A 17862-nucleotide genomic window follows, 5' to 3' on the forward strand; every position below is an offset into this window, starting at 1 on the left:
TGCTCTGCGCCTCATCAGTCTTGCTTCCTCAATTGCATGTGTCTTTGAGTTGTACTTTTCGTGTAAGTACTTCTTTAGTTTCTTGTACAAATTGACTTTGAGGTCAGCGAGTGATTTTGGGCAGTTTATGATTAGATGATTTGTCTCTTGTGGCAGTATCTTTAAAAGAACACTTCTCATGGGTACACCACTTAAAGCATCTCTCTTCCCTCATCTACCCTGCACTGTATGCCTCAGTATATTTATATGGAGGAATGCACACATACTCATGCTAAAACACTACATCTCTAAATATTTTTTTAAACAAGAATTTATATAAATCAAGACATTATTAAATGGCTAGGCATATATGTATAAATAGGAGCTGGTCTTGAAGTATTGCATTCTTAAACTGAACAAAGTGATTAGGATAACTGATAGCTAAATAAGGTTTTTATGTGCCTGTGGGAGCCGTATTAGGATTGATTTGACAAGTCAGTTCAGCTGTGGCAACAGTCATAATATCTAAGACAACATTATGTTTTATTAGTAAAATCCTTAAGTGTAGCAAGCTGTTTGTGACAAAACAGTCCCATATTTTAATGTGGGGGGTGAGGAACACAAGATCTGCAAAATAGGAATAGCATCTTCTGAAATCATAATGTATCTGGGCTATATTAAATAGATTGACACTGATTATTATTTTTAAAAGACTAATAAATGTACTCTAGAGGATGCAGGCACCTTTGTTAGTGATGCTCAAGTCATATTTTATTGTTATTTGGAATAAGTCGAAAACATTAACCATCATTTTCCATGGCCTCTCCTCTCTCTAAAATATACATATGCATGCAGTAAGAAGCCAGATAGTAAAACAATGGCCTTTGATGATTATTTTAGGGAAATTCTTCTACCAGAAAATAATTAGCCAAATGCGATACCTTTTGAAATAGTTTTTGAAATGAATGTTTATCAACATGCAAGAGTCATAGAATTTTAAAACCAAAAAGGATCTTAGAGATTTTCTTTGTGTTCATCATCTTGTGAAAACTCTTCACCAGAGTTTCTACTCAGGTTAGCTGTATTTTTTAGATGTCTTCCAAATATTTTGAAGGACCAACAAAAGCTTTGCAGCTTTAAGGTGGCTCTCCGTGCCCTTTATATCCGAAAGAAGCAGTGAGGTTGAAAAACACCATCTTGATAAAAATTACATTTGTCTCATTTGAAGATTTCATTATACTCCAAGCCCATTTTGATGTAATCCCATCTAGTTTGATGGAAACCATCTTCCTAGAGTCATTTTTAATGGAGTTCCAGTGATATATCCCTAAACCAGCAAGTTCTTAACGACCCTGGAAAGTGACTGCTTGATTACACTTTAACGGTATTTGCAAATAAAATCACAAGTAATTAAGGGGAAATCTCCAGGCTTTTGAGCAAGTTTGATGCATGATAACTGCCTGATTCAGCTTCATCTAGAGTAATGCTGTGTAGGCAACAGCTACTGAGATCAATAGCAACGTAATGATAGTGGCAGAATTAAGTGAGTAACCTGAGAACTGTGCCTCAGAATGCATGCAGCTGCCGCGAACCAGGGCCACACAGTGCACTCCGTGCTTCCGTCCTAAATGTTCATCAAAAGACGCCCTGCAGGAAAATGGAGTTAGATGCTCTTTATTGCTGATCGTGTCTCTTGCCACATTTATCAGGGAAATTGGATTAGCAGTTGGCAGCTGCAGGTAGACAAGATTCTGCAGTGATTAAATATGCAGCTTGGCTGCATTTGTTGTGACAGACCTTTAGTAAATTCTACTGTAAGCACCATCTGTCTAATTTGTATAAAGAAAACTTGGTGCTTTAAGCTACCGATAAAGAACTAAATCTGTTGCTTTATCATAAACAAAACTTTTGCACTAAATGCTTTTAAATGTAATTTATTAGGTTAAGGCTATTTTTCTATCATGATGAATAAATAATACATGCAAAAGTGCTTTCAGGTACTTCATTTTGCAAGTACTAGAGATAAAAACAGTTCTGTTTTGTTCTTCAATAAAGTATTTAGTATTCCAATCCACAGGAGGTGATGCTGTTAAAATATCTCTATGAAAATGCCGCAGGACTGCCAAATTCATTTAATTTGCAACCCTTACCAGCATTTTCTAGCTCCCTATTTATAGATATTTTTCAAATGCGGGTTTTAGGATGAACATAAGCATCAAGGACCTATGTTGCCAAATTGAAATATGGTTGTGAGGGGAGGAAATGCTGCAAAGCTCTTAAATTTATAGCTTTGTTTTCTTACTTAGTCCCAATAAAATTGAAGAGAACATTGAATTTTTGTCTTGGGTTTTTCTCTTCATAGTAAAGGGAAAAAGAAAGAAAATGCTGTGACAAATCCTGGCTCCAAAGCATTAGTTCAAAATATATGTGTTCCCCCTATAATTGTATCCACAGTAAAATATAGTCCACACTCCCTTGACTCATGCATCATTTTTGATTTGGCCATGACGTCATCGAGTTTAAGGAAAATGAATGAAAACTTCTCGGAGGAAGAGGAGCAGTTAAATAGGAACCTGCTATCTTTAGTCCCTTCGTAAAAACTCCACAATGTTAAATTATTTAAAATCCTTGATTTTCAGCATGCGCACATTAAAAGTTTTCGCACTAAGTGCCAAATGTTGCAAACAGCACTTTAACAGAATGATTTTGCTTTGATCCCTGTAGCAGTTCCTGAATAATTTATCACAGGTTATTGCCTTAATTCTGGAGAGGGATAGAGCAATAAAGGCAGATGAAAACACTCCAGTTGAAACACCTTGGGGCCTGCTCATTCCTCTGACACGGCTCTTTTGTTGGAACTATTTAGAGGTTATTAAGATGTGTCTCCAGAATTAAGAGTATGCTGTAAGGATGAAGACAGCCATCTTAATTCTAAAGACAAAGCACAATGACCCTTCACCTTCTTTTTCTTTGTTGTTATTATATAGTAGAATTATGAGGATAATATTATAGCTGCCCCCAGTAGTGCCACTACAGTAAAGGGTCTGTCAGACTTTCCATTAGAAACCCTGTTTTGGGGGTCAGGGTGGAAGGAGCCGCATTTCAGCTGTTTCCCGGCCCATTCGTCTCACACTTTGGCACACAGACAACTGTTCACCGTGCAGCGTGCTGAAGCACTGAGCGGTTTCTCCTCGAACTATCCAGAAGGAATCCTTAAGATCAGATACCCCAGACCTACCCGGCTCCCCAAACCAGCCTCACTAAAGACATAGGATCAATCAAGTGTGGACCAACTGTAGGAGAAGGGCAACTTTTGAAATAAACCCCTTTGTACTATTTTAAATGAGATGGTGAACCGTGGCTCCCCCTTCCCTAAATTTCGGTCAGACCACCTCTTGCTCTCTGAGATTGCTTAGTAGTCCAGTTGAACTTCTAGGTGACAGTCGGCCTGTCTCATAGCAGAGCTGGGTACGTTTTGGCTACCAAGAAAGTAGTCCCTTAGTGCTGAGTATCTGTATAGACTCTGACAGTACTCTTGCTGCCGTAAGATACAAGATACTGTTTGAGCATAAGAAATCTATTTCTTATTCACGTGAACACTGCATTTTCCTGTCCAGTTGAATCTGTTGAAAAGATACAATTAGCTCTTATATTGTTATATGCTTCCTCTGCTCTGTAGTAACATTTTCTAAAAGTAAACGTTGATATGATTTCATAGATTCGAGTCACTTAGAGCACTTTTATTAACTTGGCATCTTTTAAAGAAGAAAAATTTGTGATAAAGTAAATGTTAACCTTTTTGTGTAATGAAGATGGTCTAAAGATATTTTAAGAGCCCTTTGCACTAGGCATGAAGAAAGTGAAACTCCTGGTTCCTATTGACCAGTTTAGAGCTGAATGTGGGTGCCTTATGTATATGTGAAAACTTAATGTTAGTTGAAAGCATAACCTGTAACCTGTAAGTATACATAATAAAAATAGAAATGCCCACTATCATAGAAAGACTGCAGAGCTACGTACTCAGAACAGGATTGTTCCAAGAAGGCTTCTTAGAAGACGTATTTTGTTCTGGGGGCTGTGAGAAACGTGGAAAGCTACAAAAGAAGGAAACAGGTTCCAGGTGGTGAAAATAGGTTACATAAAAGGCAAAACGGCTTTTTTTAAAAAAAATAGCAAGTCACATGAGAGAACTGTAAGGAGGTGAGCCGATTCTAGACTAACAAGGACTAGTGAGATTATGAGAGGAAAAAGAATGAGTCATTTAAAGAAACAGAAATTCAGGGTTTACAGACTCAGAAATTTAGATTACCATCACTTTAGAAACGGTTAGGCGGTTAGAAACTAAATATTTTATAAACGATGACTTCTGGTTATATCGAGTCACCTTTTAGGTACAAGGTTGGGGGATGATCAGAAATTGCAGGTACTTCTGACAGATAAACGGTTATTTTACTTTGAGATGTTATTTAGCCATTAAGGTGAGGCTTACGATTCACTTCCAAGTCCTTGATGATCATTTAAAGGCCTTCCTATAAAGAGGTTTTCATTTCTTAACCAATGTGTGAGGAAAAAGAAAATCTGGTAAAAAGAAAACTTCAGAGCCATTTCCTGGCAGAATCTTTCTACTGAAACAGTATCTTCAGAAATCACAGTTGCATATCTCAATTATCCCACCCCCTTGTTTTGCAATTATGTTTATTTGTGCTCTTTGTCCTGACATTCTAGCATCTGTTCCTGGGTTTTCTTTTTCTCTTCCCAAGCATCATCCTAAGGACAGCTTAATTAAGAGTCCGGAGTACAAGTCAGATCTCTTTTATTTAAGAGTCAAGTAGTTTTTTTCTGTCTCTCTGAAACTAAATATTTATGGAACATTTAGTACGTGTCAGGCTCTTGTTAGGCATTTTTACATAAATTTATCAAATTTATTCCTCACAATGCCTCTGTGAAAGAGGCAATAGTAGCCCCTTTTATAGATGAGAAAACTGAGACTGTAAGTTGTTGCCTTGCCTTAAGTCTTACAGCCAAGCAACAGAGCTGGGACTCAAATTCAAGTCTTCTAATAACCAGTACAGATCTCTTTTCCTTACACCTTTTCCTTTTCCTTGCTTGGGGATTGTGAATGCCCTTCTCGGAATGTCATGGTAGCAATAGGTCACCTGGCCAGTTTTATTTTGTCCTCGGTGACTAGAGATATTCTTTCGGGATCTTTAAATGCCAGTGTGCTTCCAGGATAGACTCTAGGTTGCATAGTGGACTGACTGCATGCAAGCCAGTGTGGTTTAAGATTTGCTATTATTAAATAACGTCTAGACCCTGTGCATCTCTGTTCTGTGGAATTATCAATCCTCTTCTCCCCCCGCTTTTTTTTTCTAATTTGGCATTATTCAGAAACAAAGTATATTAAGAATCCAAATGTTCCTAAACTACTGGAATCATGACTTAGCTCAATTTATAAGAAGCAAAGTCGAGTTGGTCAGCAGATTTGATGGTCTGCTTGTTTAAAAGGGTCTACGGTTTTCTATAGAAAGGGATCTGAGCGAGACATTTTAGCTAATGAATCAAAATCAGATATGTGGTCATTATTGCCTGATTATTACTCCATCTGCTCTGTGCTAACGTGAAAATCAATTACTGTGTCTCTTTCCCACTGACAGCGTATGTTGATCGGGCTGGCAAGAGATCTTCGAGGGATTGCCTTTGCACTGAACACAAAGAGCAGCTACACCATGCTGTTTGACTGGATGTATCCTTATTACAGTGTGACAATACCAGCTCCGTGCACAGAGGGGTGCCAGGCCCCTCGCTTTCGTTTAATAGTATGGCACAGTAGGGAAGAGGAAACAAAGCTAAATGAACTAATGTGTAATCAGCTAAAAATTACAGCACAGTGGCAGCAGTGCAGATAACTGAGCACAGCATTTGGAGACCCAGCTCAGAGAGGTCACTTTTTGGTGCCATTAAATATTGACAACTTAAAAATCACATCCCCAAATGATTGTTTATGTAGGGATTGCAGGGATAATCAGGCTAACATCTTTAACTCAGGATCAATGAATCTTACCATTTGGCATTTTTCGAGGAGATTTGAATTTCTACTCCATCTCAATTAGCAGGTGACTTTATCTCTCAGAGGCTTAATTTGTCATGCTACAGTTTTTCGCCGTCATGAAAATATTAATGGACGTGAAAAAGGGGAAATAAATGGTCAGGATTTTTCATTTGGTATAAAATCTGAATTTTCCTTTGCCAAGGCTTAGTACAGAGAACAACATCAATAAACAAAGAAACAAACATCTCCCACAGAAATACCTCTTCACATAAGAGTGAGATGAGCGTGGACTTTGGTGTCAGACCAGGTTTGAAATCCAGCTCCCCACTTGCCGTGTAAACCTTGGCAAGTCATTTCACCTCTCTGAGTCTTGGTTTTCTCATCTAGAAAAGGAGACATCCAGTATCATAGCTCACTGTGACCCTTAAAATAGGTAACACACTTTGTATAATGTCTGGAGCGTATCTGGGAGTCATAAACAGTTGCTATTAATACTGTTTTAATAATATTGTATGAATCCTCCTTGATCCTAACAGGAAGTGACAATTTACACAAGTCGTATAGGTGTAATATGTTTTCATGTCTTTATACATAAAACCATCAGAACACCTAAAAAGAATTCGATAGCCTTAAAGCTGTTTTATTTTTTAAGTTACTCTATTTCTCAGTTGGCTCTTGAAGTCCTTCTTATCCAAACTTCCTTCATAAATTAAGCTGCAAAAGAAACTTCTTAAAGGCAGTCTTTCACTATGGATGCCACAGTTAGGCCAAAAACATGGCTAACAAGGGGTCTGGGCATGTTTTAGGGAGAACTCTACGCATTAAAAAAAAAATTTTTAACATTAATTTGAATACTGACTTACATTTTTAGTTACTATTAAAACCTACTTCATCAGATATATGTGTCCATAGAAGGGTTAGAGATAAGAATTTTCCATGTCATTGAAGAACCATGTCTTTATATCAGCATACAAAGTACATGTACAGAGACTGTAGTTTTTAACATGGAAAGTCCTAAAAGTCTTTTAACTATGAACAATAAACTGAAATTACATACGACCTTTTATTTATCTAAACATAAATAGAAGCTCACAAAGTAAAAACTTTCATTTATTTGAAAAATCATAAAAACCTAGTTTTGGCACTTTAAAATTGATGGTGATCTTGAAACCAAGCTGTAACTCCATGCCTAGTCCAGCGATTAATGTTTCATGTTTCCCTCCTCAACAGTTCCAACCAAGAATCAAGTCCAGAACCTTTCCCCTCAGTGTCAAAGAATACAAATATCTGCCATAATTGATACTGCCTAAAATTCATAGAACATATTATAATTGAAGTTTTTAATTACGTCTGTTTTCCATTTCCTCCCTAAGCTTCGTCTTTTGGGCACCTAGCTGAAATGAAACTTTTGTCCAGCAGATGGCAGACAATAGCGACAATAGCAAATGGAAGGCCTTGGGACTCAATGTTTTGTTTTGAACTGGAAACTATTGTCTCCTCCATGTGACCATAGATGTTGATGTTATTAGGGTCAGTGGTGGAGGGCGAAGTGTTAGTTATGCAGGAAGCTATGTTAGATTGCCAAACAGGATGGCTTGGTACCGGCTTTGCTTATAATAATTGAGTTTCAGTAGCAAATCAGCTTCCTTGGGAAAAGGCCAAAGGCTTTTCATAATTGTATTGACAACAAAATGAATATGATAAATGGTGTTCATTCAGTTGAGACAAGATTTATAGTTTTCCTTTGGGCAAGGGATGAAGAGCAAATATTTATAATAATAGTAAAATTTGTTTAAAAGTTACATTATTTGATAATTCAAAAAGCTTTATTAAAATATTTTGAAATACTTTAAGCAGTTTCAGGTGATAAGGTATAGATTCTTTTCAAAGTATTCTAGTAAAGTAAAAATGAATAAGTATATGGTAAAAAAAAAAAAAAACAACAAACATGGATATGAAAGTCATTTATTCTTCCTGAAATATTGATATGTCAAACCGTCAGTGATGATTCCCACATTACTGCTGGGGAAAGTTTATTTTTGCCTTTTATCCACATAAATGTATGTTCTTTAATTTGTTATACAGTCCTTAGCATGCAGAAGAAATGTCCTATAAGAGCATATGTCATCTTAAAGTCAAAATGCATTTTATTTATGGCAATTATTTGATAAAATGCTATTTTAGTGGTTAGCTATTTAATTCAAAAACATTTCTGTAAACACTGACTGCATTAACTGCTACACGAACTGCATTGCTTATCACTGTCCTTCCAAAACCAAATTGCCTGCAACTACATAGCAAACATGTTGATAAATTGTTCTGCTCCTGGAGAATTGAAGAATCGTTGATACACTTCTTTGCCCCTATAGTGAGAACATGACAATATAAAAGCAGCTTACCTTGTAGTGCCTTTAGTCACCTTGTTTGGACTTTTCCCAGATCATACTTAGACTGCTGAGTGTCAAAAATCCAGACGGCAATTGGAAAAAAAAGAAAAGAAAAAGGAAAGTGTATGATCGTCATAACCTGATCTCTAAGTCCACTGGTTTTCAGTCAGGTCATGGGTGCTGTTTCTTAGTATGCATAAACACATCATACAAAGACAAGACCCTGTGGAGGTATATAGAAGGGCGCAAACCTCAGAATAAAACAGTCGTTGGATTCCAGTCCTGGCTTCACCACTTAACCTGTGAGGCCTTGGGGAACTTCCTTACTGTCTCAGAATCAGTTTTCTCTTCCACAAAACAGGGTTAATCATACCTGTCTCACAGGTATAGTGTAAAAAGTGAGTGAACTGACATCTATAAAGGGCCCACTGTAATGTCTGGCACAAAGTAAATACTCCACCGCTGTTGTTAGTTCCTCTCCCTGATATGGGATGAGACAAAGGAATCCCATTTGCTCACTTATTCAGCAAATTTGGCTAAGGACTGTGCTAGGTTTCATGAGGGATGTAGATTACTTAGACTCAAATCCTACCCCAAAATGAGCTTGTAATTAAATAGAGTCTGTTAGATACCTACATAAATGACTGTAATAAAATATAGAAGGTGATGAGTGCCATAACAACAGATACAAATAGAGTGATTGCATTTAGCTGGGGAATCAGAAAGGGCTCTGTCAAAGTGCAGATATTTCCCTGGATCTTACCAAACAAGTAGTAAAGTAAACCTGAAAAATCACTGTTCAGCAAGCATTGTTTTAAGTACCATGTGTCAGGCCTGAGGAATGAATAAAAGGATTGCTTTTTACCAGAATGAATAAGATGGACGGCTCTTTAGAAGCTCACAATCTAGTGGATATAACATACTAATATTCACTAGTATAACATACTAATGAACAGTCAATGTGTTGTCACAAAGATGTATGCAAAGGGCCATATGAACATGTAAGAGGAAGAGATTGGCATTTTGGGCCAAAAAATAAAAAAAAGTAGGCTTCCCAGGGAAGTGAAAGTTGGGCAAAGTGTTGAAAGTTGAATAGGCATTTGCTAGACAGGAGAGAAAGGAGAGACTTCCAGCAGCATTTGGCTTCGTGGACAAAGGTACACCTGTTTTGCATTCGTGGAGTACCTTTAAAATAAGCTGTGAACTGGCAGGCTATTTCTCTTCTGGAATCACATCCTCACACCACTATCTCCTAACAGTTTTAAGAAAAACTCCTTTATTGCCTTCTAGGATATTACCGTGCTTCCCCTACTATGAGATCCCAGGGGGAGAGAATTACGTTTTTACTCATTTCTGTTTTTTGGGGCCCAGCACATAGTAAGTTAAACTAACTACGCGGTGGGTGGATGGATGGGTGGTGGTTGTCAAGAAGGAAACCCCATACTTCTCATTTTGTTGTATTTGGCATCTGATTAAGGCAATGTCACATCATTAATGCTTATGATCTTTCACTTATCTGATGGAGATGTTAGGAATTCATCAAGAAGGTTTAGGTGAAAGCAATAGGTCTGTGCCTCTTCTACCTAAGGGCTCCCACTGTCTTCCTGCTTTCCATATATACGTAGTCCTCACAGGCCCTGGAAAATTAAACTCTGAGAGAAGGTTCTGCTTCTCACCCTGTAATCTGAGTCTGGCACTCTTGCTCTGAAGCCCTTTTCACCTCCCTGCTCGGTAGGCCTCTACTCTGCTTCCCAGTAATCACTCATTTTCTCTGTGGCAGTCACCTCTTGTCAGAAGCATATTAGAATTGGCCCCACTCTCATTCCACACAGAAAAGGGAGCATCCCCTCATATCCCCCGGCTTTCTCCCATAGTGCATGCAGTGTGCTCTGAAAAATAGGATGGGCCTGATGCCTTTAGAATGCCTGGCAAAGGGGCTTGCGTGTGCCTAGGGTACTCTGAGATTCCGAGATTTGGGTCTTTGCCGTTTCCTGAGAAGCCTTTCTGATGCTTTTCCACCAGTGATCACCAAGTTCGTGCTCAGGGGGTCTCTTGGTGGAATCCTTTCTCACCTGTGCTCCTCTGGCACTGCTTCCGAATTTTGGTACCCAGAGCATCTCTACTAGATGTCAGCCACTCAGACTTGAGGATGAATTCCCCAAGAATAAAAGCCACACCTTACTTGTCTCTGGATCCCTCGCGCCTAGTGCAGTAAATAGCACATAGTATCTATGATCTGTTGAAAATAACATATTTCCTACTACATGGAAAAAACAGTAAGTTATCTGACAATAGCCAAGATAGAATTAATAATTAAGTTCATTGATTTCATTTTTTTTTTCATTTTTATCCAACTGAAACCTTATGTATACACACTTCTTATCTCCCTTCTCCACCTTATTATCCTTTGTAGTACTTTCTAACATATCATATATGTCTTTTATTTATTTTCTGTCTTTTCTTATTAGAATATAAATTCCATGAGGGCAGGAATTTTTCAGTGTTTGGTTCACTGGTGTCTCCAGAGAGTCTAAAACAATGAATAGATAGTTCTACAATAGGCCTTCAGTAAATACTTGTTAAGTAAATTCTTTCAACATATACAAATACAAAATATACAAATACAGAGACTTAACATTGTATATCTGGGGAGACAAAGTATTGCCTTTTGCAATTTTAGGGAGCTTGCCACTCTTAAGGGATTAGAAGGCTTATTTTCATTGGAAGAAATAAATAGATAATTCTAATCGAATACGCTATACCTCATTTTTAGGTTGACAAGTTTACAGCAACAAATATTTATTGGAATCAACTTTGCGCCAGGTCCATGTGTACAGCAAGTGCCTAGGTCCTGCCCTCAAGAAGTGTATAATAGAATAGGAGAGATAAAGAGATATGAAAGCACTAGCTAGCACAGGATACCGTAGCCATACATAGGAAACATACCTAACCAAGTCTTAGGGGAGGGGGAGGCCAGGGAGGCTTCTGAGGAACAAATAGCAATAGCGGGGGGCATGGTAGGGAAGCACAGTCTGCCCTTTAGAAACTCACTTTCTAATGGGGCAGGCAGATAACACAAGCAAGCAACCCTAGTAGAATCTGTTGTTAAGAGATACAGGGTCAGAGTGCTCATTGAACGTAGATGAGGAAGAGATTGACGCCTTTTGGCAAAAGAGAAAGTTTCACCATCCCAGGGGAAGTGAACTTGAGCTAGGTTGAAAGAGGAATGGGTTAAAGCAGAAGAAGCCGAATGTAGAGGAATGGAGACAAGAGAGTTGGCATCTGTGGATTTGCAGAGAATTAAGAACAGCTGAACCATGGATAAGGCAGGAGTACAAAGAGATGAATCTGGAGGTATGCAGGACTGGATCTTAAAGATCCTTGTATGCTATCCTAAGGAATATGAAATATATTCTAAGAACAGGGGAAAGAATTGTGATCTTTTTCACCATGGAGATCTCTACCCATACCACACAGGGAAGGAACGCCATTAAGTGATTCAGTTCAGCACTTTCATTGAAACAAAAAGACAAGTACATTGGAAAACATCAGAAAGAGAGAGACCTAGACAATAGGAAAAGAAAAAGGAAAGGAAGGAGTGGCACAGCAAGAGTTTTTTTTTCTGCTGCAGTTTTAGGCCTTAATTTTCTATTTATATGTCCATTTGTCAAGGAGGAGGTCAGTTATGGCTTAAAGGGCCAGTGGCAGTGAGGCAGGTTTTCCAGGTTCTGATGGTCTCCGCCATTGACTTATCAGAGGTGTACACTTCTTACTATTGATGAGGACATGTGAGAATTTCTCCTTGGGTGTACATGGGACTACCTTTTAGCTGACTCTGAGTATATTCAAAGTTACCCAGAGCTTTTCTTCAAGCTAACATCTCCAGTGTTCCCTGGATCTACTGCAGTGGGACCAAGCCGAGCAAGTCAACAACTTAAAAAAACAAAAAGAGTATAGGTAGTTTCTAAGCTGAAAGATAGATGTATGGGGGTTATTATTACTATTTCCCTCTACTTTTATGTATTTTCAAAATTTCATAATAAACATTTTTTTCTTAAGTAGTTTAATGCCCAAGAAACTGGTATTAACAATTCAAATATATCTTTATCCTCATTAAATTTCTCTTCCTTTCCTACAGTATTAAGCACAATTCTTTAAATGTGTTACTTACATGATACTTTTGGGGTGTGTCTTTTATTTATAGTGTGTACCAAGAATGAAGGAACATGATGTATGGGATATGTTACAAAGAAGAGCAGATCATTTACAGCCCCCCCAGAAACGTACAGCTGTGTAGGTTAGGGAGAGCAACTTATAAAATCGCCATTGTATACTAAACATAGAGCAAATGTGGATTCCTTTTTTGCTTTTTAAGTGCCACTAATTTTCAGGAACAATATTTCTTTTGACCCTTAAGTTCTTTAACAGGCTTTTTAAAAGGTACCCCACATATCTTCCCATTCTTCAGAGGACGATCGAGCGGTGGTATGGAGAGCCAGCATGTACCACTCCCATCTTAAAACTTATGGCAGAACTGATGCAAAATAGGTAAGAAGTGCACTGGGGGAGAAAAAAAAAATCGCTATTTGGCAGCATCTCCAGAGGTCAGATTTTCCTGCCTGCTATGTGTATATGTAAGGCTTAGCAAGAACTCAGGAACCAGAAGGTTTAAAATAACTGTTGAAAGCAATAGAATTAGAGACATAAGGTTGAGACCCCTTGGGAGAAAGAACGTAGTACACTTAGGTGTGTGAGGTGGAAGACTACCACCACCATTATTTAAAATATTCAAAGGCACAAATGGAGGAAGGGCAGCTATTTTTACCGTTTCAGGGCTTAACTGAATTCTGTAGACTTTTAAGGCAGAAAAGAAGTTTAGAGGTCTCCGAGTTGAGCTGCTTTCTTTATGAAGAAGGGAACTGAGTCCCAGAGCAGTTCATGGACTCATAGTTTGTCTCAGGAGCCCCCGGGATTGTCCCTGCTTTGACTCCTAAGTTATCCTTCTTCCTCTTTGGCAGTATGCATGTATGTGGATGATTTGTGTGCTCAACGTTTTCATTTAAATTGCTATGACAATAAACAGGGGTGCCTATATCTTTTCGAATTACTGTTTTCATTTGGGAGAGGGAACGTAAATGCCCAGTAGTGGAACTGCTGGATCATCTGGTAGTTCTAGTTTTAGTTTTTTGAGCACCCTCCATACCACTTTTCACAGTGGCTGCACCATTTTGCATTCCACCAACAGTGCACAAGGGTTCCTTTTTCTCCACATTCTCACCAACACTTGTTATTTCTTGTCTTTTTGACTCTAGCCATTGTAACAGGTGTAAGCTATAATCTCATGGTGGTTCTGAAACTAATACGACACTATCTGTTAATTATACTTCAATAAAAAAATTTTAAGAGTGAAAAATAGCATAAACAGCAACTACAACACTTCTTTTTTTTACAGCTACAACACTTCTTAAAAATTGCCTAAAAACTTAAAAATAAAGAAAAAATGGCCTAGTTGACCTTATAATTTGCACAGACCAGCAGAGATTCAAATACTCTGCATGTAAATGTTAACAAAGATGTAGCTAAAAGAGAAAAACTGCAAAAAGCTAATTGGTTTTACCTCTTTAAAATATGTCATTATGAATGTGGCTTCACACCAAATTACCTGTCACATCACCATCCTATTTCATCAGTTCCTCTTTGTAAACTGCGTGTTGGAAGGGAGATATCCAGACAGGGAAGGAGTATGGACTGCAGCTGTAATTTAGCTCTCATGCTGGGTTTTTCACAATAATAATTTAAAATCTATTAAACAAGAGGTGGGAAAAGACCTGTCAAATAAAGAAATGTGAGTATTACTCTTTTTAAGGCTGTTTGTTTCTTAAAAACTATTCTTGTATGTATCTTAGATAAGGAAGGGTAGCTATGTATTTCATATTAGAAATTTGTTTTTATGAAATTATGATGTTTTCAACCAGATAATTGATATTATATATTGCTGATATAACATTTAATACTAAATGAGAAAATCATTCCATTATATATTATATTTTATACCTGCCGTAGGCAAATGATTCATATATATCTAGCACAATTATCATATAAGAAGTACCTAGTGAAAATCTATAACCTCAGAAAATGTTATCTTGTCTATATTTCTCCAGAATCTAATGTGAATTATGTATGTACATTTCTTTTCTTTAGTCAATAATTTTATGCCAACAATCAAAAGGTTCACAATATTTCTAATAAGTTATCATTGCACCTTATTCTAAAGCATTTTGAAAAAGCATGGAGAAGCAACAATTCATCATTCCTGGCAAAAGGACTTTAGCAAGTATCTTTGCTTTTTTGGTATCTCTTTGCTAGGACCTGGTTTCATATTTTTTGCTAGTCCTTTAAAAATATATACCATTATTTCTTTTTTTTTTTTTTTTTTAAAGATTTTATTTATTTATCTGAGAGAGAGAATGGGAGACAGAGAGCATGAGAGGGGAAGGGTCAGAGGGAGAAGCAGACCCCCCGCTGAGCAGGGAGCCCGATGTGGGACTCGATCCCAGGACTCCAGAATCATGACCTGAGCCGAAGGCAGTTGCTTAACCAACTGAGCCACCCAGGCGCCCCTATACCATTATTTCTTGAAAGCACAGACACCAGGCATATCAGAACCAGCTAAAGCCAAACTGATGTTTAAAAAGCAAATTTATGTCAGAATGGCATATCAGTCCTTTATCCTGTTCATACTGTTCCCCCACCTGTCAGGAACCAGAGAAGTAGAATTGTTCTCATTTAGAACTTCTAGGACTTCTTTCTCTTGATTTGAGCTATGTACAATGGAAACTATAGTCCGACTGGAATTTAATGTATTTGAAATATGCTTGAAGTTTCAGGTGATTCATTATGCATATGAACAGTATTAAAAGTACCTAGATCTTCTATCCATCACTTTAGAATTTGTTTTAAAAATATGTATGGGGCAGTACAGGAGATTGCAAATGTAAACCTCTATCCAGGTATTTATATAAACTTACATATACACACCTGGATTTTGTTATGTACTATCTATCAACCACTTTGCATGAAAAGAGAAGAGAGTAAGAGGTCTGCAATATAGGATGTCAAGATATTGTTTTGATAGATAAAAGTGAATTCTTTAATCAGCAAATGAATGAAATTAACTCTTCTTAATTGTCCTAATGTCTTTATAGTGAGAAATCAGCATACATATTTTATCAACACTTGTTTAATGGAATGGCATTTTAAAAAAATGATCATTGTAGGGGCGCCTGGATGGCTCAGTCAGTTAAGCATCTGACTCTTGGTTTCCGCCCAGGTCACGATCTCATGGGTTGTGAGATCAAGCCCGCCTCGGGCTCTGTACTCAACAGGGAGTCTGCTTGAGATTGTCTCCCTCTGCCCCTCCCCCACTCACGCTCGCATACACGTGCTCTCTCTCAAATAAATAAATAAATAAATCTTTTAAAAAAAGGGATAATTGTACTGCTGCTACTTCTAATAAATGAAAATGGTAGGCACTTTAAATCTACATCTGGTTTCTTTATCTACATATAGAGTCTGATTTTTGGCTGTATTTCTTAGATCCCAGCGTTTGAATTTTGATGTATCATCTCCTAATGGAATTCTTCTCTTCAGAGAAGCTAGTAAAATGATTTGCACTTATGGTGAGTATCTTTTTCCATATTTGTCTCAGCAATATAACTTTATCTCTTTGGAGAAAAGAAAGATGTTAGTTATTTTGTTCTTTTGAACCTTCATATCTGTATGAATTTGTGAAGTGGGTAATAGGAGTGCAGAAAGCCAGAGCTATCATACTGGCATCAAAAGTAAGTAAGCAGCACGCCTTTGACTACAAATCATGCCTGAACAACTTGATGAATTTCTTCTGGATAAAATTGCAGTGTCAGTAAGCAAAGGGAATACACTAGATAGAATACTGAAAAGTTAGAGCATATTCAAAATTGCCAAAAGTTACATCAGGGAATTTGCTACTGTGAATCAAGGAATACTTAGACCAGTATGTCACCAGCACTGAATTTGGGAAAAATATCCTGCTAAAGAGCAGTAAATATTTTATTACAGTGAGTTTTTGGGCACTGCACCCTTAGAATCAGAGTTCTATAGTAAAGCTGGTCCTATTCAATTATTGTCAAAAAATTTGGTTAGCGGTTACAGTTGAACCTTAAAACTACCATAAACCCTAATACTTGCCAATTCTGACAGCTTCATCAATGAAATTCTCAACTCTCTGAGATCTTTATGGAGCCTGGGCATGGGGGGAGGATGGATAAGAATCCTCTGTTCTACTTTGCCCCATGAATGCTGCCTACAGGCTGGGCTCTGTGCGGTGCTCTTCTTGAGAGATGGTTCCCTGTGTCCTCTCCTCTTATTCTCTGTTTTGCCTGTTGGTTCTTACTTTTCCAAATCAGTAGCCAACTCTGAGTACATTTGGTCTCAAAAATTACCTGTAATTCTCATATTTCTTTTTGAGCACCTTGAAACAGATTTTGCAAAATTTTGTAAAGCCTCTTTAAGTGTCTGTGTGTGTGTGTGCACACGTATGTATAGGAACAACCACTAAAAGTGTATCACCTTTTTAAAAGTAAAAGCCTGTTTTGTTTTGTTTTTTTAAAAAAAAAGGCAGAAAAATAAAAATTGTTTTCACTTCAATTCAAAACCCATTCTGGGATGATAATCTATATGCATTGTAGGCCTCTGTTAAAAATGCTTAGTCTTAATTGTGCATTTGATTTTTAGAGTTTGAGATTGTAAGTGTATGAAAACTCCAGAAAGCACCTATTTAAGGCAGTAAACTTTCACTCTCCTATATTCATCTGTACCAACAACTACATTGTCACAATTTTTTTTATCTGTTGGAAATAGACACTTTAGAATCATATAAAGTAGAAATGCTTTGCCTCCTAAAGGTAAAAATTGACCCCTTCTCAAATATTTTCAATGCAGTTTGCTGTACTTCCGGTGTATATCTAACTCCTTTCATTGTTTTACCAAAGATAAATGTCTGGACCATTTTCCAAAATGGTATCTTAGAAAAAGCATAGTTTGGGGGACACCTGGGTCGCTTAGTTGGTTAAGAATCCAACTCTTGATATCAGCTCAGGTCTTGATCTCAGAGTCATGAATTCAAGCCCCGCACTGGGCACCACGCTGGGAATGGAGCCTACTTAAAAAAAAGAGAAAGGGCACCTGGGTGGCTCAGTTGGTTAAGCGACTGCCTTCAGCTCAGGTCATGATCCTGGAGTCCCGGGATCGAGTCCCGCATCGGGCTCCCTGCTCGGCAGGGAGTCTGCTTCTCCCTCTGACCCTCCCCCCTCTCATGCTCTCTCTCTATCTCATTCTCTCTCAAATGAATAAATAAAATCTTTAAAAAAAAAAAAAAGAAAAAGCATAGTTTTTGAAGATTAAAAGCTC

The 17862-nt window shown here is 37.7% G+C and overlaps 1 protein-coding gene across 4 annotated transcripts in view; it reads left to right on the plus strand.

The window, feature by feature from the left end:
* The window catches only part of RANBP17 (RAN binding protein 17), a 321688-nt gene that overhangs the window by 251666 nt on the left and 52160 nt on the right, over positions 1-17862 (plus strand). For all 4 annotated transcript variants that reach the window (XM_078066864.1, XM_078066861.1, XM_078066863.1 and 1 more), the window contains 3 exons: positions 5634-5722; positions 12856-12963; positions 16012-16094. In XM_078066864.1, coding sequence (XP_077922990.1) covers positions 5634-5722; positions 12856-12963; positions 16012-16094 — 280 coding nt within the window. The remainder of the gene's footprint in view (positions 1-5633; positions 5723-12855; positions 12964-16011; positions 16095-17862) is intronic.

Source organism: Halichoerus grypus, chromosome 2 (genome assembly GCF_964656455.1).
Source record: "Halichoerus grypus chromosome 2, mHalGry1.hap1.1, whole genome shotgun sequence".
In the NCBI taxonomy this organism is placed as follows: Eukaryota; Metazoa; Chordata; class Mammalia; order Carnivora; family Phocidae; genus Halichoerus; species Halichoerus grypus.